Source organism: Balaenoptera borealis (genome assembly GCF_965194805.1).
Source record: "Balaenoptera borealis genome assembly, chromosome: 13".
NCBI classification, from domain to species: domain Eukaryota; kingdom Metazoa; phylum Chordata; class Mammalia; order Artiodactyla; family Balaenopteridae; genus Balaenoptera; species Balaenoptera borealis.
In genome coordinates this window covers 100,758,754-100,785,706 of record NC_138870.1, presented here as the reverse complement: position 1 = coordinate 100,785,706, position 26,953 = coordinate 100,758,754, and the positions used below count along the sequence as shown (strand labels likewise).

Below are 26,953 nucleotides of genomic sequence, written 5' to 3'. Positions count from 1 at the left end.
GTGGGCTGGGCCTCTGCGGCCGGGGGCCTTGGGGGTCGGCGCTCAGAAGTGGGTCGGCTCTCAGAAGGGGCCCCGCGAGGCGGAGGGTTGAGAAGGGGCCGGGGTAAGATGGCGCGGCCTCGGCGACCGCGCGCGAGCCCCGGGGGGGCTGAGGAGGGCCCGGGAGGGCAGCTCTGGGTGTCCCACAGCCCCGGGACGCGGAGCGTCCCCTCCCCGTCCGTGGCATAGGGCTGGTGACCCGTTTACTCGTTCCATACGTGTGTGTGGCGCGCCTGCCTGTGCCAGGAGCCGTTGTCGGCTCTGGGGCTACTGCAGTGAATAGTACCGTCTTATTTGCGTGGGGGAAACCGACTATAAGCAAAGTGGAAGATGGCGAATCTGCCTCCCTGCATCTCTTGAGGGTTACATCGCTCCAATTTACAAAATGCTTCATGTCCCTTATTTCATCTGTCCCCACAGCAGTGTTTCGAATATTTTAAACTCCGCCTTATAGATGAGGACTTGAACTCCACGGGGTGAAGGGGGTTGTCCCCAAATCACACAACCGGAAGTTGCAGAGCCAGAATTCAAACTCAGCACTTATGTCTCACGTCAGACTCTCTGGTCTTTCTGGAACATTCTTCTTCCTCAGGCCGCACGAGTTATCCCTGCCTCTCTCAGAAATGTTGTTTGGAAGCACTCTGTGAAATGTTCAGAGGTTCTTTAAGACTGTTGGTTAAATCACCCCATACTTCCTTTTCCTTCTCTCCTGAAAATCTTTGCCTTTCAGGATGCCTTGCCCCTGTTAAGAGGACTCTTACTTCACTTTCAAGAGGAGTAATTTAATAATGTTTCTTAAGTTGTATGTGCCCCTAAATGAGTAGACTTACAGAAATGCTGTAAAGACTTTTTTTTTGACTTTCACATACTGCTGTTCTTTCATCTCTTTCTTTTATCCATTGTCTTCAATTCAACATTTACTTGGCTAAGTTCTGGGGAATCGAAAGTGAATCAGGCAAGGATTTTGATTTTCCGTGAACTTATTTGTCTCCCACTCAGCCTTACTGGAAGCTTTAGGAGGGCAGGGATTTATTTCAGCTACCTGTGCTCTCCCTTTCCCTATACCATCAGTTTAGTTGTTGGCTCATGGCAGGTGCTTGTAGATATTTGTCAAGAGATGCTTACATGAGACTTTAAATTTGCTGTCCATTTTGTCTTCCGTTTCCCAGACCTTTTCCAGCTGACCACCTCTTCCTGTGCGGAGATCTCTACAGCACCCATGCTGTGACCCCTGCAGCTGAGTGGCACATGGAGACAGAACCAGCCCCAGGAGGGTGCTTAGGAGTCTGGTGCCCACCCAGAGCAGGAATCCAGTGGGAGGCCATTGGCTGTTAACCAGACAGTTGCTTTAATGAAGCCTCTTTACAGGTATGGAGTGAATGTTTAAGGTTAGTAGATGAGGATAGTCACTGAAGTTTTTCTTGGATGACTCCTTCCCCTGCCAGGATTGAAAAACAAGGTGTACAAAACAGATGAGAAGGTGTGAGTGAGGCAAGAAGCTAACAGTCTCTTTCTTCCTTTAAATACCACTAGTGAGCTGACCTTTTTGTACAGCATGCTTATCTAAGAATACCCCAGGTCTAGGCTTGTGCAACTATGTAGGTTGAATTCTTGTGCTAGTTAAATATGAATTCACCTTCAGCGCAGTGCTAGCTAGGATATCCACGCCATTTAGGAGAGGAGATGCAAAGGGAAGGAGCATTTGAGAAAACTCTGTGAATAGAGAGAACATATGAACATGATGACCTTCCACCACGAAAGAGCTTCGTTTTCCACTCTTTTCTCCGGTCTCAGTCTTGTACTGCTATTTTGTTTAGTTTGTTTCAGGCGCCATTGTTATCTTTTCATCTGTTTTTCTGCCGTTTTACTATGCCTACTACTACTGCTCCTCCTGGCTAATACTTATTGAGCACTTACCGTGTTCCAGGCACAGTTTGGGACCTCACATTACCTTTTTAATTTAGTGCTCACTTCCTGCATATGAAAAAGTACAGTTCTTATTCCCATTTCATAGATGAGGCATCAGGGATGCAGAGAAGCTAAGGGACAGCAAAGCTGATAGATGGTGACGTGTGGCTTCTGCTCCAGGACTACCTGGTGACAGAGGCTGTGTTCTTTTTTTTGTTTTTGTTTTTTGGGCCCTCCGTGCGGCCTGCGGGATCTTAGTTCCCTGACCAGGGATTGAACCCGGGCCCTCGGCAGTGAAAGTGCAGAGTCCTAACCACCAACCTCCAGGGAATTCCCAGAGCCTGTGTTCTTGACCAGTGCTCTTACACTCTCAGATATGTGTGTACTCCAGAAGTCCCACTGGGCTTCGAGGTGACTTGTAAAAATATATACAATATGGTAAAATAGGAAAGTAACTTCAGGAGGCAAGAGAATACTCAGATCATCTGTAATGGTTAATACAGTTGGGCTGCAAATTTAGCTGTGAGCTTCTTTGTTTTTTCATTGAATGAAAGATTCTTTAAATTCTATAGTGCTTTATAGTTTTCAAAAGTTTCACACACATGATTTCATATAATCCCCTAATAACCCCTTTTTTCCCCTCGCCTCTATATTGCCCCTCCCACCTTCCCTCTCCCCACTGGTAACTGCTAGTTTGTTCTCTATATTTGTGAGTCTGCTTCATTTTTGTTTTATTAGCTGTGAGCTTCTTGAACCCAGGAGAAGAAAATTAAAAAGAAAAAAAAAAAAGAAAGAAATTGAATTCATTTTGTCCAGGCAAATAAGGCATTTTAGTTCCTTTGGAAAAAAAAGAAAGCATTTCTAACGCCTCCATCTAAAGGACATTTCTCCTGGGGTTCATCACCAAGCCTTGGATGGCCAGGTTTACTACAGAGTGACCAGGGTGTAGGCTCAGTATCCTCACTATTAGGGGAGAGAATGTGGATGATTGTATTTGCGTAGGATTTTTGAAATGAAAATTTTTGGAATAGTAGTAGTTTTCAGGAACACCTTCTGAATTTTGTTTTTCTCCTGGGAATTTGTAAATGGTCTTATCCTGGACCCTGGGTTGGTCCCAGTCATTTGTTTACTTAACAGTTATTTATGGAGCACCTGCTGTATGCCAGGCCCTGTCTAGGCATTGAGGACACTGCAGTGATGGTCAGGTCACTGTCCTGATATGCCCGGTGCCTCCACCTTGTCGTTTTCTCCCGCTGGAGTGTTTCTGGACAGACTTTAGTTTGCCTTTCTTTGTTGTCCTATGAAACCCAGAGATGCCCCTCAACACCTGACACCGTAACGGTCTCCCTGCCTTTGACCCTGGGCTCTGGCTGATTCATGTTTCTGTGCCTTCCCAGGACCTAAAGTTCATGACAACTCTCCGGGACTGAGCACAGCCTGCTGTGTGTCAGGCTCTTTAGATACATTATCTGAGTCCTGTCACAGCCTTCAGATTGTGGCACTGAACCGTCGTGGGTCACTTGCCCCTTGAGAACCTGGGGAAGCCATGTATCCTCTCTGTAGAAAAATCACCTCACACACACTTTGGCATTTAACCTCTGAGAGTTTGAAGATCTAAAAATGCACACATGTGTACCTTGTCCCTAGATTCCAGGTTATGAATAACGTGCTTTAAAGAGAGATATTATCTCCATTTGCAGTTGAGGAAACTGGGTCAGGAGGAGGTTAATTAACTTGCAAGTTTGCATGGTAGGTAGTGGAACCAGTTTGACTCCATGTCTTCTTGACTCCAAACCCTTGATTTTTTCCACTGTCCAAAAGTAGAGATGCTCAGGAAATGATGGCGTGAGTGTATGCAAGGTCTAAAAAGGGAGCTTTAAAGTGTATGTGCCCCAAAATATGACAAAACATCCATTTGATACCAGAATAGACAAGGAGAAGATTTTTCTCAAGTATTTGGATTTAACTGCCAAAATTTTTTGTGTTGCTTGCAACTTTTTCCAGTTTTGTCAAGTGATAATTTTCCCCCCATGATACCAGTTCCAACAGTTTTTGCTTCTGATGCCATTTCTGTTTGGCTGTGCACATTTCTTACTGTCGTGTTGAATTATGTTTTCTCTGGATGCCAAGGCAGATGGATGGCACTTTTGTTATGATTCTGATATAAATAGCATCTGTTAGAAACTGGACATCAATACGTATCTGGCAAGTAAAACAAATATATCAGTGGAATAGCCTTCTAATCATGTTTTTGCCTGTGGTTAATAAGTGCATCCGATGGTCTGTGACTCAGTGCTTGTTTGGGGGGCATTGGTTTTATTATCCTTGCTATTTTCTACCTTACCTTACAAGTTTTGATATAATCGTATTTATTAATTCTCTTTATGTAGAAAACCTAAACTGAAGATGGTGCAAAGCCAGGGGTGACCTAAAGGGCTCAGCACAGTGCCTCGCTCATGCTCAGAACATGGCTTGGCTTTCGAGATCAAGGGTGAAATTAGCCCACGCTCCTTACCCTTGCAGTGTTAGGTGTTGATAACTGTGGTCCATTGAGAACAAAGATTAATAGAGTGCGTCCTGCGTGCCAGGCCCCATGGTAGGTGCTGAGTACAGGAACATGAGTGCAGCTGATTCTCTCCACTGGAAGGGCTCACTGACTAACTAGCAGGGCCCACAGATAAACAGCCAAGAGAAAAGTCTGGAAGCAGAGAATCAAAGTGAAGATAGATGTGGGACTAGAGGGATGGACTGGGAGGTATTAATACTTTATTCGTGACGTGCCCCGCCCCCTAGCAAGGTAATGGAAATACGGGTGCCTTTGACCTTTTTGTCCTTTTCTTTTTTAAAAAATATTTATTTATTTATTTAGCTGTGCCAGGTCTTAGTTGTGGCATGCAGGATCTTTAGTTGCAGCATGAGGGCTCCTTTAGTTGCGGCGTGTGGAATCTAGTTCCCTGATCAGGGATCGAACCTGGCCCCCCTGCATTGGGAGCGTGGAGTCTCAACCACTGGACCACCAGGGAAGTCCCTGTCCTTTTCTTTATTAAATAAAACAGTTGGCAAAGCAAAACTATAAGACCAAGTTGTCTGTAAAGGCATGATTAGTTTTTTTTCATTTTTCATTTTTATTTATTTAATTTTAATTTTATTATTTTTAATTGAAGTGTAGTTGATTAACAATGTTGTGTTAGTTTCAGGTATACAGCAAAGTGATTCAGTTATACATATATATGTATATTCTTTTTCAGATTCTTTTTTTTTTTAAATAAATTTATTTATTTATTTATTTATTTATTTTTGGCTGTGTTGGGTCTTCGTTGCTGCATGTGGGCTTTCTCTAGTTGAGGCAAGCAGTGGCTACTCTTCGTTGCAGTGCGCAGGCTTCTCATTGCGGTGGGTTCTCTTGTTGCGGAGCACGGGCTCTAGGTGCACAGACTTTGGTAGTTGTGGCACGCGGGCTCAGTAGTTGTGGTGCATGGGCTTAGTTGCTCCGCAGCACGTGGGATCTTCCCAGACCAGGGCTCGAGCCCACGTCTCCTGCGTTGGCAGGTGGATTCTTAACCACTGCACCACCAGGGAAGTCCCCAGATTCTTTTCTATTATAGGTTATTACAAGATATTGAATATAGTTCCCTGTGCTATACAGTAGGAACTTGTTGTTTATTTTGTATATAGTAGTTTGTATTTGCTAATCCCAAACTCCTAATTTATCCCTCCCCCATTTCCCCTTTGGTAACCATAAGTTTGTTTTTTATGTCTGTTTTGAGTCTATTTCTGTTTTGTAAATAAGTTTATTTGTGTCATTTTTTAAAGATTCCACATAAAAGTGATATCATATGCTATTTGTCTTCCTCTGTCTGACTTACTTCACTTAGTATGATAATCTCTAGGTCCATCCCTGTTGCTGCAAATGGCATAATTTCATTCTTTTTTATGGCTGAGTAGTATTCCATTGTATAAATATATGTACCACATCTTCTTTATCCATTCATCTGTTGATGGGCATTTAGGTTGTTTCCATGTCTTGGCTGTTGTAAATAGTGCAGCAGTAAACATTGGGATGCCTGTATCTCTTTGAATTAGAGTTTTCGCCTTTTCCAGATATAAGGCATGATTAGTTTTAAGGAGGATAGGAAGGCCTCATGAAGGAGAGGCTCTACCCTTTGTCTTGAAAGGTGAATTGGAGTGTGGTGGAAGAGGAGGAAAAAGCATGAACCCATACTCAGAGGTGAGGGACTACATGGTATATTCATTCAGATTCTGTGTAAAAATGCAGCAGGCATGGAGCTGTGGTGTCTGGAAGAGTCTCCTGGGGCCAGGTTATTAATGAGGTGAATGATCTTACATCCCACAGTTAGGAGTTTGATTTCAGTCTGTATACCCTGGAGAAGTAGTGCAAGTACATGTTTTTGGTTGTTTTTTTTTTTTAATTAAAAGCAATGTAGATTCACAAAAAAGTTGCAGAATCAGTACAGAGAGTTCCCATGTGCCCCCAGCTTCCCCCAGTGGTAGCATCTTACAGAATAACCTTAGCACACTTAGCACACCAGGACACTGTCTTTGCTGCAATGCTAGTAACAAATAGAGACTTTATTCAGATTTCACTAGTTTTGACAGGCACTCATTTTATTTCTTGGTGCATAGTCCTGTGAAATTTTAACACGTGTAGTTTTGCCTTGCACGTTTTTTAAGCCAGGGAGTAATGTAACTGTATCTGTGCTTTAGAAAGATAAATCCTGGCAACAGAGGAGGATGGAGTAGAAAGGAGTTGGAGACCTGGGTGCATCTAAGGGGCTCTTTCTGGAATGCAGATGGGTGAGGACGAACATGGGCAGTGACGTGAGGGATGGAGAGGGCAGGGGGGTCGATGTAAGAGGTGTTGTCCAAGTAACGTTGACAGCACTTGCTGACTGCTTAGAAGGAGTGCCGGCGGCCAGAGTCGTGGAGAAAGAAGCAGGCCTGTGACACCATGAAGGACTCTGGTCTTAGTTTTCTAAGGGCAATAGGAAGCAATTGGAGTTTTTAAAGCAAGGAAGTAACGCGAGGAGATCAGTATTTTAAAATGATTGTTCTGGCTGATGTGAGGAAAATGGAGGGAACCACAGTGGTGTGTGTGTGAGATTGTGGTGTGTGTGTGGTGTGTGTGTGTGTGTGGTGTGTGTGTGTGATGTGTGTGTGGTGTGTGTGTGTGGTGTGTGTGGTGTGTGTGTGATGTGTGTGGGGTGTGTGTGATGTGTGTGTGTGGTGTGTGTGTGTGATGTGTGGTGTGTGTGTGTGGTGTGTGTGTGTGATGTGTGTGGGGTGTGTGTGATGTGTGTGTGTGGTGTGTGTGTGTGATGTGTGGTGTGTGTGTGGTGTGTGTGTTGTATGTGGTGTGTGTGTGTGGTGTGTGTGTGTGATGTGTGGTGTGTGTGGTGTGTGTGTTGTATGTGGTGTGTGTGATGTGTGTGTGCTGTGTGTGTGATGTGTGTGTGTGATGTGTGTGCTGTGTGTGTGATTGTGTGGTGTGTGTGTGTGGTGTGTTTGTGATGTGTGTGGTGTGTGTGTGATGTGTGTGTGTGATGTGTGTGTGTGGTGTGTGTGTGGTGTGTGTGGTGTGTGTGATGTGTGTGTGTGGTGGGTGTGTGTGATGTGTGGTGTGTGTGTGGTGTGTGTGGTGTGTGTGTGGTGTGTGTGATGTGTGTGTGGTGTGTGTGATGGGTGTGTGTGGTGGGTGTGTGTGATGTGTGGGGTGTGATGTGTGGTGTGTGATGTGTGTGGTATGTGTGTGGTGTGTGTGGTGTGTGTGTGGTGTGTGTGGTGTGTGTGTGATGTGTGTGGTGTGTGTGGTGTGTGTGTGTGATGTGTGTGTGGTGTGTGGTGTGTGTGTGGTGTATGTGTGATGTGTGGGGTGTGTGTGTGGTGTGTGTGTGTGATGTGTGTGTGGTGTGTGTGTGGTGTGTGTGTGATGTGTGTGTGGTGTGTGTGGTGTGTGTGTGTGGTGTGTGTGGTGTGTGTGTGGTGTGTGTGTGTGGTGTGTTTGTGTGGTGTGTGTGGTGTGTGTGTGGGGTGTGTGTGGGGTGTGTGTGTGGTGTGTGTGTGTGATGTGTGTGTGGTGTGTGTGTGGTGTGTGTGTGTGTTTGAGTTACGGGAAGAGAAGTGGTGCTCATTGTGTTGACCTAAAATACCTCTACCTGAGAAACCTAAAATTTAGTGTGAAATTCATATGAAGGACCCGCCCGAGGTTTTGGACACAATTTTCCAGTAACTCACAAGGTCGGATTATTTTGCAGACCCAAGGGCTCTGTTCCTATGGCTTGATAAGCTAAATAAGAAAATCCATCTAACCCTGCTGCTCTCTTACTTTTCAGAATTCACAAATTCAGAAATAGTTTATCTTGAAGGCAATGAAACAAAACAGCACCAAAACAGATAGTGCCACCATCACCAGCACCGCGTGGAGTAGAGCCAAGGCCAGGCGAGCGCTTCTCTTTCCCCAGCGCCTGTGTCAGCAGACGGGTCAGAGGAACCTGGCGAGTTCACTGTGTGGTGCTGGGCTCAGGCCTCGAGACAAAGGTGCTCAGAAAGTGGTGGTGATACCACGATCACTTCCCTCTGGTTTGTTTCAGTTGTTCACGCAGCAAGCGTGTTCTCAGTGCTGATTCTTGTGCCACAGTTGTCTTCTAGGAACTTACATATCATATCAACAAGCATCGGCTTATAAATTTTAAAGTTGAATGTCCTTCGTTTGGTGCTGCACGTGACCACAGGTGTTAGCTGGCTACGGTGAACTCGGAAGATGCTTCCGCCGGGCCCGCAGGGCTCTGTGGACAGTGCAGATCCACGTGTCTGGCTGTAGGTGGCGGCAGCCGCACGACTTTCCGTTACGGAACTCGAGCTGGGAAACCGTCTCATCTTCCCTTTGCCAGCATCCGAGGACTTGCTGGGCCCCGGCTGCACTATAAATAGGACACATTCAGCACTCCTGGTCTGCTCACAGGAGCCGGGAGGATGCAGTCGTTTCCATCGATTACATTTTAAAACGCTGCCAGTGAAACCGTGTTTGAGCTGGGAACAGCTGTTTGACAGCCGACGTGTGGTCAGTTTCTCTGACGCAGCTTGTTTTTCTGTTGCCTGTTGCTGTATCTGTCATCACATTAGGTGTGGTGGTGAGTCTGAAAATATTCATTAGGTAAGAGTGAATTTCTGAGGCACTTTCTGAAACTAGACTTCTGTGTCCATGATAGAGAAGGCACGTTACAGACAAAAACAAAATAAGCCTTTTCTTTAGGATCTGTGTTCTGGAGCATCAAGGAATTCATGCTGATATAAATGATCCCAGAACCACAACACTCAATTCGGTTAAACTCAGTAAGCATTATTTTTTGGACCACCGTCATCAGATGTGCTCCCTGCTCTCGCGGCACTGATGGTCTAACAGGGAACATAGACATCAAACAATCATAAGGGTCATGGGTGTTAATTAAGAAAACCTTTGACCCTGGTCACTAGTTCTCGGCACAGGGGATGAGAGTGAGAAATCACAGATGATGCTGAGGCTTCTACCTTGGATGGTGGGAAAGAGTGTGACGATCCTAAACAAGACCAAGGAGTGGCAGTGTGTGTGTGTGTGTGTGTGTGTGTGTGTGTGTGTGTGTGTATGTATGCATGTATGTGTGTATGCATGTATGTGTGTATGCGTGTGTTTGTGTGTGTGTGTGCATTTTTGGAGGAGAGTGCTGTTTGAAAGACGGGGCTGTGAAAATCCTTCCTTCATTAATTTGATAAATGCTTTTGGAGCTCCAGTGATACTGGGTACTCTGGAGCAGGGGGTACAGTAGTGCAAAAACACTTTTATTTCATGGAGTCTATAATCAAGTGTGTAGTTTCCCAAATGAAAGTATAATTACTCATTGAGGTGAGTGCAGTGCTGGGGAAGGACAGGCTGTGATGAGAGACTCTGCCAGGACGATGTAGGCAAGGCAGGCAGGGTGCCGTCTCTAAGGAGGCCATGGCCACATGTGGATCAGGAGGTGAGAGGAGTCAGCTGGGTGAGGAGGTGAGGGAGGAGAGGATCTGGGCAGAGGGGCCCATGGGGCCGTGGGAAGCAGGTGGGGAGAGTGACAAAGGCAGGAGCTGGGTCACGTGCTGCCTGGTAGGCCCCGGCAGGCATGTTACATCTAACATGCTGTGATATGTTTATTAGCGAACATTTAAAGATCAGTGTCCGCACCAGCCCAACATAGCTGTTTTTGTCTGCAGGATGAGGCCCTGTAGACCCTGGCCTCCTGTGAAAATATGTTTTTATATCATGTTTATAGCGTATACCCCACTGTACCTTTTCTCTTAACATTGTGCTAAACATGTTTTTTTCTGTTTTGACGTATTCTATATCATTATTATAATAGTGGTAAATAATCACCAGATCAAACTTTGAGAGGCTTGTGTTTTATTTTGAGCTTGATTTCTGAGCTGGTGTGGGTGAGTCTTGTAGTGCACATGGGTAGACTTGAAATTTATGCTGCAAGAGAAGGTATTTGTGAAAATGAGGTTCGGGAGGAAGGTGAGAGCCTGCCTGGGGGTTTGAGGAGACCCTGACGTCGGGGGAGACCCTGGGTGTAGGAAGGCCGAGGCTCAGACGCGAGGGGCCACCAGCTGGGGAAAAGGTTGGTTTATAACCAGGAATTTTTCCGCTAAATTGAATTCAGATGACTGGCTAAATTGTTTTTTATGATACCCTATCATTTGGAATATATTTGTAAATCAACTTGCATTCTTATAATTCCTATGTTTAGGACAGTAAACGAGGGGTTGCCAGCCGATTCTAAGATCTTAAGGGAGTGTGAGACCGAGACGGGGGAGGCAGACTGGCCTTCACACGCCGGTGTCACGAACCCCGGAACCCTAATATTTGATTAGATATGTATGTAGATGACTCGCTTTTAATTTTCTACATGTTATTTTGCAGAATTGTTAGACTGTTCTGCAAATGCGAGGTATCCATTCTTGAGAATTGACAGATGTTCTTACTACTCTATTAATATGTGCAGACTTCATTGTTCTTATCCCTGTGTTTATGTGAGCACGCACACAGACCACTCACATGTACCTGCGTGAGTGCAGACCCCTAGCACAGTTGGGCAAAAAGCCTAGGATTAAATTCAGGCGACTTTGGGTCTTGGCCTCATGAGTAGATTTGGCTTTTCCCTGTGGTGTTTCATTCTCCACCTCTAAAGATATGGATAATGGTGTCTAACTCACAAGGTTGATGGTTAACCAATGGCCAGCAAAATAGGCTATTGCGAGGTGATGCTACTAGAATCCCTAAATGCAACATGTGCTGGTCTTTTAACTTCATTTTCATATCAAGCCGGGAACTTTACACATGAGCCTCCTTAAAAACTATAGACTTGTGCTTAGAAATCAACTTCAGCTTCTTCTAAAGCAGTGGTCCCAGCTTGTTAAAACACAGATAGCTGGGCCACCACCCCAGAGTTTCAGGTTGGTTGGTCTGGGTTGGAGCCTGAGAATTTGCATTTCTAGAAAGGTCCCAGGTGATGTTGATATTGCTGGTTCAGTGACCACATTTTAAGAACCACTGTTTTAAAGCTGCATGTCTGCTTCAATAGCCTTTAAAAAATTTTTTATTTTTTGGCTGTGTTTGATCTTCGTTGCTGTGTGCGGGCTTTCTCTAGTTGTGGAGAGCGGGGGCTACTCTTTGTTGCGGTGCACGGGCTTCTCATTGCAGTGGCTTCTCTTGTTGCGGAGCATGGGCTCTAGGCACACGGGCTCAGTAGTTGTGGCGCATGGGCTTAGTTGCTCCGCGGCATGTGGGACCTTCCCGGACCAGGGCTCGAACCCGTGTCCCCTGCATTGGCAGCTGGATTCTTAACCACTGCGCCACCAGGTAAGTCCTCAATAGCCTTTTAAAACTAATTTTTTTATTTTTATTTTTTAAATTAGAGACTACTTTTATTTTTTTAATAAATTTATTGATTTATTTTTGGATGCATTGGGTTTTCGTTGCTGTGCGCAGGCTTTCTCTAGTTGCGGCGAGCGGGGGCTACTCCTCGTTGCGGTGCGCGTGCTTCTCATTGTGGTGGCTTCTCTTGTTTTGGAGCACGGGCTCTAGGCACGCGGGCTTCAGTAGTTGCGATGCATGGGCTCAGTAGTTGTGGCGCATGGGCTCAGTAGTTGCGGCGCACGGGCTTAGTTGTTCCACGGCATGTGGGATCTTCCTGGACCAGGGATCGAACCCGTGTCCCCTGCATTGGCAGGTGGATGCTTAACCACTGTACCACCAGGAAAGTCCCCAAAACTAATTTTTTTAAATAGAAAATAAATGCATGTAGAAAATAATGGTTTTAGTAACAATAGAAAGCCATGTTATGTCTGCCTGAGGAATCTAAAAAATGGAATAATAGCTCCTGTCCTCTTGAGATGAACTGATGAGGACATCTCTTGGGCAAAGTCTTTAGCGTAACCCCTGCGATGGGGTGATGCCCTTCGCCTCTCATCAACTCTAGGAAGACAGGTGTCACTGAGTTTCTGCAAGCTACGTCAGGGTAGTTAGACGTCCTGTGGGGGTACCTTGTTTCTGTTCTTTTAAAATGTGCCATTTTCTTTACATCCCAAGTTAGGTCTTGAACTCCTGGGGTCTGGGTGGACCATACTTCTCTTTCTGTTCCTCCACTCTCGCCAGTGTGTGGCCTGCAGCATTCGCTGAAGAACGAGCGGTTGAGAGCAGAGTTGGTTGGAAAATGCTTACACCAAGAACGTTTAGGTGTAACATCCACATAGGCTCTGTTTTCAGAGTGATCCAGATTTGGCTTTTCCGAATATTCGTATTGTAATTGAAGTCTCACTAGCTTTTATGATCCTGCAGTTGGTAGAAATTAGAACTGGAGAAGACCCAACGGGTCATCCAGACCGTTCTCCCGCTGGAAGAGCATTATTCCCTGCAGTGTACTCAGTAGCATTAGGAGGCATTACTTTTCATATGATTACTATTTTTTTTGTGTGTGCTGTCTTCAACTAAGTGTTTCTTGAATTGAATCTCTTTGTATTCAAGTAATAAAATGCACAACAGGCAGTACATTTCTGGGTGATTATCTCACTCCTCAGGTGGTGTAATAAGGCATGAGGCCAAAGCCCTGGCATGCCTTATTGTTATTAGGAAGGGAATTTATGGATAAAATAAAGTGGTTAACTGCATCAGCCATAACCACAACGAGGAAGGCAGTTACGGCAGATCCCCCCACCCCCGTGCTTGGAGAGCAGGTCAGGCGGGAGACCAGAACCTTAGCCGTGTAGGCAGCAATGGGCTTGCCAGAGACTCGCCACTGCCTTCAAGGAACTTGTTGTTAATTTTGCAAAAAGCAGCAGGAAAGCCTTGGCTGCTGACAGCAGTGCAAACTTGATACCTGGGAAGAGCCTGACTCTGGACCCAGCTCGGGGTTCAGCATTGTGCTCCTGGGCGAACCGCTTGCCTGCTCTGAGCACCCGTTTCCTCACCTATGAAACGGGAAGAGCAGTAAGTGATTGGGCCTGGGAAGGGTTAAATGATGGGTTTTTCATCCATCTTAAGCACATTTCCTGGTTCAAAGTAAGTCCCTCTTAAATGCTAATTGGATTTGAATCATTTTTTTCCCTTCTTAAAATTCTTCCTGAGCTTGAGTCTCTTGTCTCTTCTTCGGTCTTGCCCAGATGTCTCACGTGCGCGATCGTCCCCGCCATGCGTGGTGCTCCTTCCCGAGCACTCTGTGCCATGTCATCGCGTCCCTTGCACGTGCCCTCACCCTGCCGTATCACGTGTGCTTTTCAAGACTCTGACCCCAATTAAACCGCACTCAGTGGCCCTGCCGTGCAGCTGAATGTGGCTGGAGAGACGCAGCGCCGCCACGAGTGCGGGCCCATGGGTTCCCGTCCACGGGCCTCGGGGGGGCTCTCAACGCTCCTGGCCGTCCTGCCACTTCTCCCGCTCTCCCGCTCGCCTTCCCTTCTAGACGGCGGTTTCATTCCATGTCCTTTCCCCGTCCTCACTTGCTGCTTTCACCAGCAGAAGGGAACTGCCACACGCCCTCCTCTCCGCATTCGTTCACACGCTCTCTCTTCTCCTGGTCACGAGGCGTGAACGGTCCGTGCGCCTAGAAGAGGCTCGGCCACGAGAGGAGACCCTGTCTCCGCAGGCAAACCTATGGGAACCAGCCGTTCTCTCCCTCCTCTCCTGCTTCATCCCTCTTGGCCCTGAGGCTGGGTCGCGATCACGAGTATTCAGACGGGCTACTGATTCTCCTGTGTTAAGGACGGTTCTCTCTTGACCCCATCCCTCCTCCGGTTCCCACCTTTCTGCTTTACAGCAGAGCTCCTTGAAACAGGCGTCTCTGTCTGCTGTCCCTGATTCCCCTCTGAGTTTATCTGAACTCACTTAGACAGGCTTTCTCCCAACCACCCAGGTCCACCAGCATGGCTACTATTAGGGTCATGGGTGGTTCCCGCCTGGCTTAACCCAAAGGGCAGTTCTTGGTCCTCATCTTACGTGATTATCCCTGTAACCTTTGACACACAACATCCTTGACACACTTTCTTCTCTTGGTTTTCTGGACACTCCAGTCCCCTGGTTTTTCTCCTCTCTCACTGGTCACTCTCCCTCAGTCTCCTTTGCCAGTTCCTCCTCATCTCCCTGAGCTCTGAATGTCGGCGTACCCCAAGGCTCGGCCCTGGCAGCTTTTCTTTTTTTACACCTATTTTTCTGGTGGGCTGATCTGATATCATGTCTTTATGTACATTGTATGCTGACAATCCCCAAACTTCTGTCTTCATCCCTCATACATCCAACTGCCTATTCAGTCTCTCCACTGGGCTATTGAATAAGCATCTCAACTGTAATATGTCCAGAAGGAATTCTTGATCTTCCCCTCCACACCTGACCTACCTACGGTCTCTCCCATCTCAGTTAATAGCCATTCGATCCAGGCTTTTTCTTGCCTGCCAGGTTACATCTGTAAGGAAATACATTGGCTCTTCCTTCAGAATGTGTCTGGAATCTGATCATTTTTCAACACTTTCTCCAAAAGCACCCTGGTCCAAGCTACAGCTTCTCTTGCATGGATGATTGCAGTAGACTTGTAACTGGACTTCCTGTTTCCTCTCTTGCCTCTGTAGATCTTTTTTTTTTTTTTTTTTTAGCATCTTTATTGGAGTATAATTGCTTTACAATGGTGTGTTAGTTTCTGCTTTATAACAAAGTGAATCAGTTATACATATACATATGTCCCCATATCTCTTCCCTCTTGCGTCTCCCTCCCTCCCCAAATGTAGATCTATTCTTGACACACAGCCAGAGGGATGCTTTAAATGCAAAGGCCAGGTCATAACCCTCTGTGTAACCCTCTTCTCTGTACATAACCCTCCAGCGGCTTCACCCATCCCTTACAGCCTGAGGCTCGCGGGGACCCATGTGGTTTTCCTCCAGCCAGCCTCCTGCTGCCTCTTTGTCCTCCTCATGGCATTGTTCCCTTCAGATCTCTGCTCAGTGTCACCTGTTTTCCTCCTCTGCTCCATTTATCTCTATAGCCCTTATGCATGTGTATAATTTACTTACTTTATTTACTGTGTGTCTTCCATTACTAGAATATAAGGTCCATGAGGCCCATGATTGTGCCAGTTTTGTTCATTGACCCACAAGCTTCTAGAAGGAGATTAATAAACACATTTTGACTGTATGAACATGTACCAAGCCACGTTCTTCTGGAAATTTACCTATGTTGTGATTCTAGGTTTCAGTTCAGTTAAATGTACCTAGTTGAAGAAGGATGTATGTGGGACTCTGGATGAAGCTCTCAGCCTCACATGGCATCAGCCCTGATACGGTCCCTGCCCACAGGGACCTGCCAACGGATGGTGGCAGATAAGACAGGTCCAGACTGATACCATGCCAGGTAGTCAGGGCTGCCCGAAGAGAGGGAAGCAGAGCACTGGCCAATGTGGATTTCCTATACATGAAAAAGTTCTGATTCATTTCTTCAACCCTGTAAACTTGAGATTCTTCAGATCAAGTGCTTTAGAGGTGTTGCCTAGCCTGATTCTCTATACTCGTATAGTGCCGTGCACATTCATCTGTTTTTGAATATTATTCATTACGCACTTGCGTTTAAATGTGAAGCCCAGTAGGGAATTTTTTTTTTTTTTTTGCTGAGAAGGATAGCCAAGTTAGGAGCCTCAGACAATTGATGGCTATAAAACTTCCCTGTAGAGCAAGAACTTAGGCTTCCTGATTCACTTGAGGCAAGGGAGAGTTTTGTTTCTTGCTCTTATGCTGAGAGTGGCCAGAAAGGAATGAGCAGAAAATTTGGCCTGAGTTTTGAAATGCCAATGAGCCACAGACTGGCAGAATCTATGAGTTATAAATTCATAACTGCATGTAATAACGTGGTGACCACTGAGCGCCAGGGCCTTCTGCTGGTGGGCATGGGAGCGCAGCCAGGTTCACTCTAACAGTGGGGGCGTGAGCCTGGGTGAGACCCACAGCGCCCAAGATAAACAGGACATCCCCCGGGACTGTCTCTGGGATGCATCTGGTTTTGTGTCCGGCCTTGGCCTTGCTTCCTCTAAGGTCTTTTAATCACATTCTCAATAACCATCAGGTAAACATATTACCTTAAAAATTATTGAGAAGGCATCCCCTATGCCAGAGGTGTCCAGGGGGGCAGCTTCTCTCTTTGTCCACCAAGTGCTGCTACTTCTTCTGCCCTCCTCCCCCTCCCTCTTCTCCTCCCCCTCCTTTTTCTTTCTAATTCTGATGTAATTCACATACCATAAAATGAATCCTTTTAAAGTATACAATTTCGTGGCTTTTAGTATATTCACAAAGTTGTGTGACCATCACCACTACCTAACTTTTGTCACCCCCAAAGAAACTGCATACCCATTAGCAGTCCCATTTCCCCCTTCCTTTAGCCCTTGGTAATCACTAACCTACTTTCTGTTTCTATAGATTTACTTACTCTGCACGTCTTATATCAATTGAATCATATAGTAAATGGTCTTTTGGGTCTGCCTTAGCCTAATATTTTCAAGATTCATTTTTGTTGTAGCATGATTCAGTATTTCATTCCTTTTTATGGCTGATATTCCATTGTATATATGTACCACATTTTCTTTATCCATTTGTCTGTTGATGGGCATTTAGGTTGCTTCCATGACCTGGCTATTGTAAATAGTGCTGCAGTGAATATTGGGGTGTCTTTTTGAATTATGGTTTTCTCTGGGTATATGCCCAGTAGTGGGATTGCTGGGTCATATGGTCATTCTATTTTTAGTTTTTTAAGGAACCTCCATACTGTTCTCCATAGTGGCTGTATCAATTTACATTCCCAACAACAGTGCAAGAGGGTTCTCTATTCTCCACACCCTCTCCAGCATTTGTTGTTTGTAGATTTTCTGATGATGCCCATTCTAACTGGTGTGAGGTGATACCTCATTGTTGTTTTGATTTGCATTTCTCTGATAATTAGTGATGTTGAGCAGCTTTTCATGTGCTTCTTAGCTATCTGTATGTCTTCTTTGGAGAAATGTCTATTTAGGTCTTCTGCCCATTTTTGGATTGGGTTGTTTGTTTTTGTATTTTGGAGATTAATCCTTTGTCCGTTGATTCATTTGCAAATATTTTCTCCCATTCTGAGGGTTGTCTTTTCATCTTGTTTGTAGTTTCCTTTGCTGTGTAAAAACTTTTAAGTTTCATTAGGTCCCATTTGTTTATTTTTGTTTTTATTTCCATTACTCTAGGAGGTGGATCAAAAAAGATCTTGCTGTGATTTATGTCAAAGAGTGTTCTTCCTATGTTTTCCTCTAAGAGTTTTATAGTGTCTGGTCTTACATTTAGGTCTCTAATCCATTTTGAGTTTATTTTTGTGTATGGTGTTAGGGAGTGTTCTAATTTCATTCTTTTACATGTAGCTGTCCAGTTTTCCCAGCACCACTTATTGAAGAGACTGTCTTTTCTCCATTGTATATCCTTGCCTCCTTTGTCATAGATTAGTTGACCATAGGTGCGTGGGTTTATCTCTGGGCTTTCTATCCTGTTCCATTGATCTATATTTCTGTTTTTGTGCCAGTGCCATATTGTCTTGATTACTGTAGCTTTGTAGTATAGTCTGAAGTCAGGGAGTCTGATTCCTCCAGCTCCGTTTTTTTCCCTCAAGACCGCTTTGGCTATTCGGGGTCTTTTGTGTCTCCATACAAATTTTAAGATTTTTTGTTCTAGTTCTGTAAAAGATGCCACTGGTAATTTGATAGGGATTGCATTGAATCTGTAGATTGCTTTTGGTAGTATAGTCATTTTCACAATATTGATTCTTCCAATCCAAGAACATGGTATATATCTCTCAATCTGTTTGTATCATCTTTAATTTCTTTCATCAGTGTCTTATAGTTTTCTGCATACAGGTCTTTTGTCTCCCTAGTTAGGTTTATTCCTAGGTATTTTATTCTCTTTGTTGCAATGGTAAATGGGAGTGTTTCCTTAATTTCTCTTTCAGATTTTTCATCATTAGTGTATAGGAATGCAAGAGATTTCTGTGCATTGATTTTGAATCCTGCAACTTTACCAAATTCATTGATTAGCTCTAGTAGTTTTCTGGTGGCAGTTTTAGGATTCTCTATGTATAGTATCATGTCATCTGCGAACAGTGACAGTTTTACTTCTTCTTTTCCAATTTGTATTCCTTTTATTTCTTTTTCTTCTCTGATTGCTATGGCTAGGACTTCCAAAACTATGTTGAATTATAGTGGTGAGAGTGGACATCCTTGTCTTGTTCCTGATCTTAGAGGAAATGCTTTCAGATTTTCACCATTGAGAATGATGTTTGCTGTGGGTTTGTCATATATGGCCTTTATTATGTTGAGGTAGGTTCCCTCTATGCCCAGTTTCTGGAGAGTTTTTATCATAAGTGGGTGTTGAATTTTGTCAAAAGCTTTTTCTGCATCTATTGAGATGATCATATGGTTTTTCTTCTTCAATTTGTGAATATGGTTTTTCACATTGATTGATTTGCGTATATTGAAGAATCCTTGCATCCCTGGGATAAATCCCACTTGATCATGGTGTATGACCCTTTTAATGTGTTGTTGGATTCTGTTTGCTAGTATTTTGTTGAGGATTTTTTCATCTATATTCATGAGTGATATTGGTCTGTAATTTTCCTTTTTTGTAGTATCTTTGGTTTTGGTATCAGGGTGATGGTGACCTCATAGAATGAGTTTGGGAGTGTTCCTTTCTCTGCAGTTTTTTGGAAGAGTTTGAGAAGGATGGGTGTTAGCTCTTCTCTAAATGTTTGGCAGAATTCACCTGTGAAGCCATCTGGTCCTGGACTTTTGTTTGTTGGAAGATTTTTAATCGCAGTTTCAATTTCATTACTTGTGGTTGGTCTGTTCATATTTTCTATTTCTTCCTGGTTCAGTCTTGGAAGTTTATACCTTTCTAAGAATTTGTCCATTTCTTCCAGGTTGTCCATTTTATTGGCATAGAGTTGCTTGTAGTAGTCTCTTAGGATGCTTTGTATTTCTGCGGTGTCATAACTTCTCCTTTTTCATTTCTAATTTTATTGATTTGAGTCCTCTCCTTGTTTTTCTTGATGAGTCTGGCTAATGGTTTATCAATTTTGTTGACCTTCTCAAAGAACCAGCTTTTAGTTTTATTGATCTTTGCTATTGTTTTCTTTGTTTCTATTTCATTTATTTCTGCTCTGATCTTTATGATTTCTTTCCTTCTGCTAACTTTGGGTTTTGTTTGTTCTTCTTTCTCTAGTTCTCTTTGGTGTAAGGTTAGATTGTTTATTTGAGATTTTTCTTGTTTCTTGAGGTAGGCTTGTATAGCTATAAACTTCCCTCTTAGAACTGCTTTTGCTGCATCCCATAGATTTTGGATCATTGTGTTTTTGTTGTCATTTGTCTCTAGGTATTTTTTGATTTCCTCTTTGATTTTTTCAGTGATCTCTTGGTTATTTAGTAACGTATTGTTTAGCCTCCATGTGTTTGTGTTTTTTACTTTTTTTCCCTGTAATTGATTTCTAATCTCATAGTGTTGTGGTCAGAAAAGATGCTTGATATGATTTCAATTTTCTTAAATTTACTGAGGCTTGATTTGTGACCCAAGATGTGATCTATCCTGGAGAATGTTCTGTGTGCACTTGAGAAGAAAGTGTAATCTGCTGTTTTTGGATGGAATGTCCTATAAATATCAATTAAATCTATCTGGTCTGTTGTGTCATTTAAAGCTTGTGTTTCCTTATTAACTTTCTGTTTGGATGATCTGTGCATTGGTGTAAGTGAGGTGTTCAAGTCCCCCACTATTATCGGGTTACTGTCGATTTCCTCTTTTATAGCCATTAGCAGTTGCCTTATGCGTTGAGGTGCTCCTATGTTGGGTGCATATATATTTATAATTGTTATGTCTTCTTCTTGGATTGATCCCTTGATCATTATGTAGTATCCTTCCTTTTCTCTTGTAACATTCTTTATTTTAAAGTCTATTTTATCTGAGTATTGCTACTCCAGCTTTCTTTTGATTTCCATTTGCATGGAATATCTTTTTTCCATCCCCTCACTTTCAGTCTGTATGTGTCCCTAGGTCTGAAGTGGGTTTCTTGTAGACAGCATATATATGGGTCTTGTTTTTGTATCCATTCAGCAAGCCTGTGTCTTTTGGTTGGAGCATTTAATCTATTCATGTTTAAGGTACTTATCGATATGTATGTATCTATTACCATTTTTTAAATTGTTATGGGTTTGTTTTTGTAGGTCCTTTTCTTCTCTTGTGTTTCCCACTTAGAGAAGTTCCTTTAGCATTTGTTGTAGAGCTGGTTTGGTGGTGCTGAATCCTCTTAGCTTTTGCTTGTATGTAAAGCTTTTGATTTCTCTGTCGAATCTGAATGAGATCCTTGCCGGGTAGAGTAATCTTGGTTGTAGGTTCTTCCCTTTCATCACTTTAAGTATATCATGCCACTCCCTTCTGGCTTGTAGAGTTTCTGCTGAGAAATCAGCTGTTAACCTTACGGGAGTTCCCTTGTATGTTGTTTGTCGTTTTTCCCTTTCTGCTTTCAATAATTTTTCTTTGTCTTTAATTTTTGTCAATTTGATTACTATGTGTCTCGGTGCGTTTCTCCTTGGGTTTATCCTGCCTGGGACTCTCTGTGCTTCCTGGACTTGGGTGGCTGTTTTCTTTCCCATGTTAGGGAAGTTTTCGACTATAATCTCTTCAAATATTTTCTCGGGTCCTTTCTCTCTCTCTTCTCCTTCTGGGACCCCTAAAATGCAAATGTTGTTGCATTTAATGTTGTCCCAGAGGTCTCTTAGGCTGTCTTCATTTCTTTTCATTCTTTTTTCTTTATTCTGTTCTGTGGCAATGAATTCCACCATTCTGTCTTCCTGGTCACTTATCTCTTCTTCTGCCTCAGTTATTCTGCTATTGATCCCTTCTATTGTATTTTTCATTTCAGTTATTGCAGTGTTCATATCTGTTTGTTTGTTTTTTAATTCTTCTAGGTGTTTGTTCTTTAATTCTTCTAGGTCTTTGTTAAACATTTCTTGCATCTTCTCAATCTTTGCCTCCATTCTTTTTCCGAGGTCCTGGATCATCTTCACTATCATTATTCTGAATTCTTTTTCTGGAAGGCTGCCTATCTCCATTTCATTTAGTTGTTTTTCTGGGGCTTTATCTTGTTCCGTCATCTGGTACATAGCCCTCTGCCTTTTCATCTTGTCTGTCTTTCTGTGAGTGTGGTTTTTGTTCCACAGGCTGCAGGATTGTAGTTCTTCTTGCTTCTGCTGTCTGCCCTCTGGTGGATGAGGCTATCTAAGAGGCTTGTGCAAGCTTCCTGATGGGAGGGACTGGTGGTGGGTAGAGCTGGGTGTTGCTCTGGTGGGCAGAGCTCAGTAAAACTTTAATCTGCTTGTCTGCTGATGGGTGGGGCTGGGTTCCCTCCCTGTTGGTTGTTTGGCCTGAGGCGACCCAACACTGGAGCCTAACTGGGCTCTTTGATGGGGCTAATGGCAGACTCTGGGAGGGCTCACGCCAAGGAGTACTTCCCAGAGCTTCTGCTTCCAGTGTCCTTGTCCTCACGGTGAGCCACACCCACCCCCCGCCTCTGCAGGAGACCCTCCAACACTAGCAGGTAGGTCTGGTTCAGTCTCCTATGGGGTCACTGCTCCTTCCCCTTGATCCCAATGTGCACACTACTTTGTGTGTGCCCTCCAAGAGTGGAGTCTCTGTTTCCCCCAGTCCTGTCGAAGTCCTGCAATCAAATCCTGCTAGCCTTCAAAGTCTGATTCTCTAGGAATTCCTCCTCCCATTGCCAGACCCCAGGTTGGGAAGCCTGATGTGGGGCTCAGAACCTTCACTCCAGTGGGTGGACTTCTGTGGTATAAGTGTTCTCCAGTTTGTGAATCACCCACACAGCAGTTACGGGATTTGATTTTACTGTGATTGCGCCCCTCCTACCGTCTCATTGTGGCTTCTCCTCTGTCTTTGGATGTGGGGTATCTTTTTTGGTGAGTTCCAGTGTCTTCCTGTCGATGATTGTTCAGCAGTTAGTTGTGATCCTGGTGCTCTCGCAAGAGGGAGTAAGCGCACGTCCTTCTACTCTGCCATCTTGAACCAATCTCTCTAGCTTCAGTTCTTAAATTTAGGTCTTTGGTTGATTTTGAGTTAATTTTTTTATGTGGTATGAAGTGGGGGTCCAGTTTCATTCTTTTGTATGTGGATATCCAGTTGTCCCAGCACCATTTGTTGAAAAGACTATTCTTTCTGCATTGAATGATCTTGCAGCCCTTGTCAAAAATCGGTTAATGCTACATTTAAGGGTTTGCTTCCAGGTTCTCCATTCTATCCCATTGATCTGCATGTCTGTCCTTATGCCAGCACCACACTGTCTTGACTACTGTTGCTTTGTAGTAAATTTTGAAATCAGGAAGTGTAAGCCCTGTAACTTTGTTTTTATTTTTTAAAGATTGTTTTGGCTATACTGAATCTCTTAAATTTCTATATGAATTTTAGGCTAAACTTGTCAATTTCAGCAAAAAAGGCAGCTGAGATTTTGATGAGCATTAAATTGAATCTGTCGATCAATTTGAGGTGTATTATAATCTTATCCATAAACATGGGATGTCTTTCCATTTATTCAGATCTTCTTTAATTTCTTTTCAGTGATACTTTGTAGTTTCAGTGTACGAATTGTGTACTTTTTGTTAAGTTTATTAAGTATTTTATTCTTTTTGATACTATTGTACATGGAATTGTTTTCTTAATTTTATTTTCAGTGTGTTCATTGCAGTTGTGTAGAACTACAGTTGATTTTTGTATATATATATTTTAAATTTTTTAAATGATTTTTGTATATTGATCTTGTATCCTGCACCTTACTGAACTTGTTTATTATTTCTAATAGTTGTGTGTGTTTGTGTGTTTTTGGTGTGTGTTTGTGTGTGTGTTCCCAAGGATTTTATACGTACAAAGTCATATTATCAGCAAATAGAGATAGTTTTACTTATTAGTCTCCAATCTGGATACCTTTTATTTATTTTCTTGCCTAGTTGCCCTGGCTAGAACCTGCAGTACAATGTTGAATAGACATTCTTGTCTTGTTCCTGATCTTAGGGGAAAACTTTTATCCTTTATTCTTTTATCATTACGTATGAAGTTAGCTATTGGTTTTCACTGATGCCCTTTGTCAGGTCAAGGAAGTTCCCTTCTATTTCTAGTTTGTTGAGTGTGTTTATCGTGAAAGGGTGTAGGATTTTGTGAAATACCTTTTCTGCATCAGTTGAGTTGGTTGTGTGTTTTTTCTTGATTCTATTAATGTGGTGTGTATTACATTCATTTTTTTTTTTAGGGGCATATATTTTAATTTAATTTTTTTTTTTTTAACATCTTTATTGGAGTATAATTGCTTTACAATGTTGTGTTAGTTTCTGCTGTATAACAAAGTGAATCAGCTATATGTACACATATATCCCCATATCCCCTCCCTCTTGCATCTCCCTTCCACCCTCCCTATCCCACCCCTCTAGGTGGTCACAAAGCACTGAGCTGATCTCCCTGTGCTATGCGTCTGCTTCCCACTAGCTATCTAATTTACATTTGGTAGACTAGATAGCTAGTGGGAAGCAGCTGCATAGCACAGGGAGATCAGCTCGGTGCCTTGTGACCACCTATGTTCAGCCATTCTTGCATTCCTGGGATAAATCTCACTTGGTCATGATGTCTAATTCTTTTTAATGTTGCTGGATTCAGTATGTTTGTGCTTTGTTGAGGATATTTCCTGTATTCGTAAGGAATATTAGCCTTTAGCTTTCTCTTTTGGTGTCTTTGTCTGGTTTTGGTATCGATGTCATACTGGCCTCATAGAATGTGTTGGAAAGTGTTCTCTCCTTTTCTGTTTTTTGGAAGAGTTTTTGAAGAATTGGTTTTAATTATTCTTCTTTAAATACTCGGTAGAATTCACCAGCGAACCCATCTGGTCCTGGGTTTTTTTGAAAGAAGTTTTTTGACTGCTAATTCAGTCTTTTGTTTTAGGTCTATTCAGATTTTCTGTTTCCTTTTTAGTCAGGTTCAGTAGCTTGCATTTTTTAAAGAATTTTCCATTTCATGTAGGTTATCTAATTTGTTGGCATACAATTAATTGTTCATAGTATTCCCTTAGAATCCTTTTTTTGGTGAGGTCAATAGTAATGTCTTCTCTTTCATTCTTGATTTTAGTAATTTGAATGTTTCTCACTTTTTCCTGGTCCGTCTAGCTAAAAATTTGGCAGTTTGCTGATCTTTTAAAGAGCTAACTTTTAATTTTGTTGGCTTTCTCTATTGTTTTTCTAAATTTGATTTTTTTTATTTCTGCTCTAACCTTTATTATTTCCTTCATTCTCCTCACTTTGGGGTTAGTTTACTCTTATTTTTCTAGTTTCTTGAGGAAGAAGGTTAAATTATTAATTTGAAATTTTCCTTTTTAATATAGACATTTACAGCTATAATTTTTACCCTAAGCACTGCTTTAGCTGCATCCCATAAGTTCTGGTATGTTGTGCCTTCATTTTCATTCATCTAAAAGTATTTGCTAATTTCTCATTGGTTATTTAAGAGTGTGTTGTTTAATTTCCACATATTTGTGAATTACCTCATTTTTTTGATACTTATTTCTAATTTCATTCCTGTGTGGTTGGAGAACATACTTTGATGTTTTCAATCCTTTTAAGTTTATTGAGACTTGTGTTATGGCCTAACAAATGGTCTATCCTGGAGAATGTTCCATGTCCACTTGAGAAGAAAGTGTATTCTGTTGTTGGGTGGAGTGCTCTATAGATGTCTGTTAGGTCTAATTGGTTGAAAGTGTTGTTCAAGTGTTCTGTTTCCTTGTTAATCTTCTGGCTAATTGTTGTGTCCGTACTGAAAGTGAGCACTGAAGTCTCCAGCTGTTATTGTTGAAGTGTCTGTTTCTCCTTTCAGTTCACCAGTTTTTACTTCATGTATATTGGGGCTCTGTTATTAGGTGCATATATGTTTATTTTGCCTTCATTTATTCTTTCTCTAATGCTCTTTCTTTCTTTATGTAGGTCTGAGTTTCTGACCCATATGATTTGTTCTTCTCTCTGAAGAAGTTATTTTAGTAATTCTTACAAGCAGGTCTGCTTACAAGCAGGTCTGCTGGTGACATTTCCTCAATTTTTGTTTGTATGATCAAGTCTTTGTCTTTAAATCTGAAGGCTATTTCGCTGGATACAGAATTCTAGGTTGGTGGGGTTTTTTTTTTCCTTTTGACAGTTTAAATGTTTCATTCCACTCTTTTCTTGCTTGTATGGTTTCTGAAGATAGGTATGTGTGGGCCGTACTTTTTTTTTGTTGCATGTCTCATAAAATTTTTGTTGGAAACTAGACATTTTAAGAATGTGGCAGTTCTCAAAATCATATTCTCCCTCCTTTCCGTGTTTTGTTTGTTTAGTGACTTTTCTAAACTAACTTTGTAAGGTCTGTATTGTTTGTCACGTGTGGCCACTGAAGTCCCTGACTGGTTAGCTTATTGGTCAGTGTGTGATGGGACAGAGGTTTCCTTAAACGCCTGGACACAACGGTCTTCCAGTCTTTGCCGAGGGGCTCTTGGTGTGTGTTGGAGCATTCTGTCAACACTCAACCAGGCAGTTTACAGCCTCAACCTCCACCTCCTGCTTGTGCAGAACCTCAAGGTCAGCCAGAGCTGGGAGCTTAGGGCCTTCTCAGGTCTTTCCTAGGCAAGCACATAGCCCTGGACATGCTCACAGCCTTCTAGATTCCCAGGAATACGTGGGAGCTTCTCAAAGCCCCTACGGACATCTCACTCCCTAGCTTTTCGGTTTAAGCTTTTTGGTTAGGCTATTATTTGCTCTGTCTGTTATCCACCCGCTCAGGCAGTTAAAATTTTAAACAATTGCCCCTGAATTTTTTTCAGCAAATGCCTTTTGACAATAGCTTGTTCTCACTGGGCAAGCTCTGAATCAGTTCAAATAAAGACAGCCTTGTGAGAGGGGTCTTTCAGGGGGCCATCAGGTAAGTCATATAATGAAAATTTTCTGATAATGGGGCTTTGAAGGAGTTTCAACCCTGTTGTTTCCCTTCCAGTGCCTGGCAGTCTGCTGGGTTTTCACTGTGATTGTAGGATGGTGGTTTCAAGGCTATTGCAGACTTGGGGGTGAGGGGAGATGGGAATAGGGGAAGTTAAAATGCCATAAAACTTGGTGTTCATTCTGAGATTCCGGCATCTCTCACGAGTAAGCACTCCCCAGATTGCTGCAAACCTTTGGTTAATTTCCAGAGTTCTGAAACAGCTGATTCTGACAGTTTTTGCCAGTGTTCTCATTACTTTTTTGGAGATGATTTTCAGAGGTCCTTACTCCACCATTTTTGGTGCTGTTTTCCCCAGCTGTGCCTCTGACTTGTGTGTTGGATGTTCAGTGAGGCACTTCAAGAGAGCTCAGAGTACCCAAACTTTCCACCCCTGCTGCCCAC

At 43.1% G+C, this 26,953-nt stretch overlaps 1 protein-coding gene across 9 annotated transcripts in view; it reads left to right on the top strand.

The window, feature by feature from the left end:
- EFCAB6 (EF-hand calcium binding domain 6) overlaps window positions 1-26,953 on the top strand; it is a 253,522-nt gene continuing 226,569 nt past the window's right edge. For 4 of the 9 annotated variants that reach the window (XM_082352630.1, XM_082352622.1, XM_082352629.1 and 1 more), the window contains exons 1-2: window positions 6-103; window positions 1,209-1,407. Coding sequence is in view for 4 of the 9 variants with exons in the window: in XM_082352622.1 (XP_082208748.1) it covers window positions 1,391-1,407 (17 nt within the window). In the remaining 5 variants the exon portion in view is untranslated. Of the gene's footprint in view, window positions 104-224; window positions 1,428-8,588; window positions 9,119-20,322; window positions 22,098-26,953 lie in introns of those variants that run through there. The other 5 variants (XM_082352626.1, XM_082352631.1, XM_082352625.1 and 2 more) reach the window with 5 other exon arrangements.